This window comes from Sinocyclocheilus rhinocerous, unplaced genomic scaffold (assembly GCF_001515625.1).
Source record: "Sinocyclocheilus rhinocerous isolate Xijiao unplaced genomic scaffold, SAMN03320098_v1.1 C35591565, whole genome shotgun sequence".
Classification (NCBI taxonomy): domain Eukaryota; kingdom Metazoa; phylum Chordata; class Actinopteri; order Cypriniformes; family Cyprinidae; genus Sinocyclocheilus; species Sinocyclocheilus rhinocerous.
Window position 1 is genome coordinate 1 of NW_015756795.1, and position 540 is coordinate 540.

Here is a 540-nt window from a genome sequence, read left to right on the forward strand (position 1 = left end):
GCAAAATGCTCAGAAATCAGTGCTCAATATGATCTATGAAAGAGCATTAAAAGAGCTGCCTGGCAGGTATGTGCATGTCATCTTGTTTTCTCTTATAATGAAAGCCCTGTGCTTAACCTAAAATAGATTTGCTTCTTTTTTTTAAATGTATTTCTCAGTTACAAGTTGTGGTACAACTACCTGAGAGAGAGAAGGAAACAGGTGAAAGGCAAGTGTGTCACAGATCTAGCATACGAGGAGGTGAACAACTGTCATGAGAGAGCACTTGTGTTTATGCATAAGGTAAAGTTGAAGTTTCATATAGTTTTATGTTTATATAGCAGCAGTACTGTGTGACTTGATGGTTGCACATTTATAGCAGTGTGAATGTTTACTTTTTTTCACCGGCTCCTCAGATGCCGAGGCTATGGATCGACTACTGTCAGTTCATGGTGTCTCAATGCAAAATTACTCGGAGCAGACGGACGTTCGATAGGGCGTTAAGAGCGCTACCCATTACCCAGCATCCTCGCATCTGGCCCCTGTATCTTCGCTTTGCCC

At 41.9% G+C, this 540-nt stretch overlaps 1 protein-coding gene across 1 annotated transcript; it reads left to right on the forward strand.

Annotated features, from left to right (window-relative positions):
- Nucleotides 1-6: 6 nt before the first annotated feature.
- Nucleotides 7-536, forward strand: LOC107734967 (pre-mRNA-splicing factor SYF1-like; the record flags this gene model as incomplete). Its single annotated transcript, XM_016546820.1, has 3 exons — nt 7-66; nt 159-282; nt 396-536. Coding segments are annotated over exons 1-3 (303 nt in total), but the record flags the coding sequence as incomplete, so codon positions are not given.
- Nucleotides 537-540: the final 4 nt, after the last annotated feature.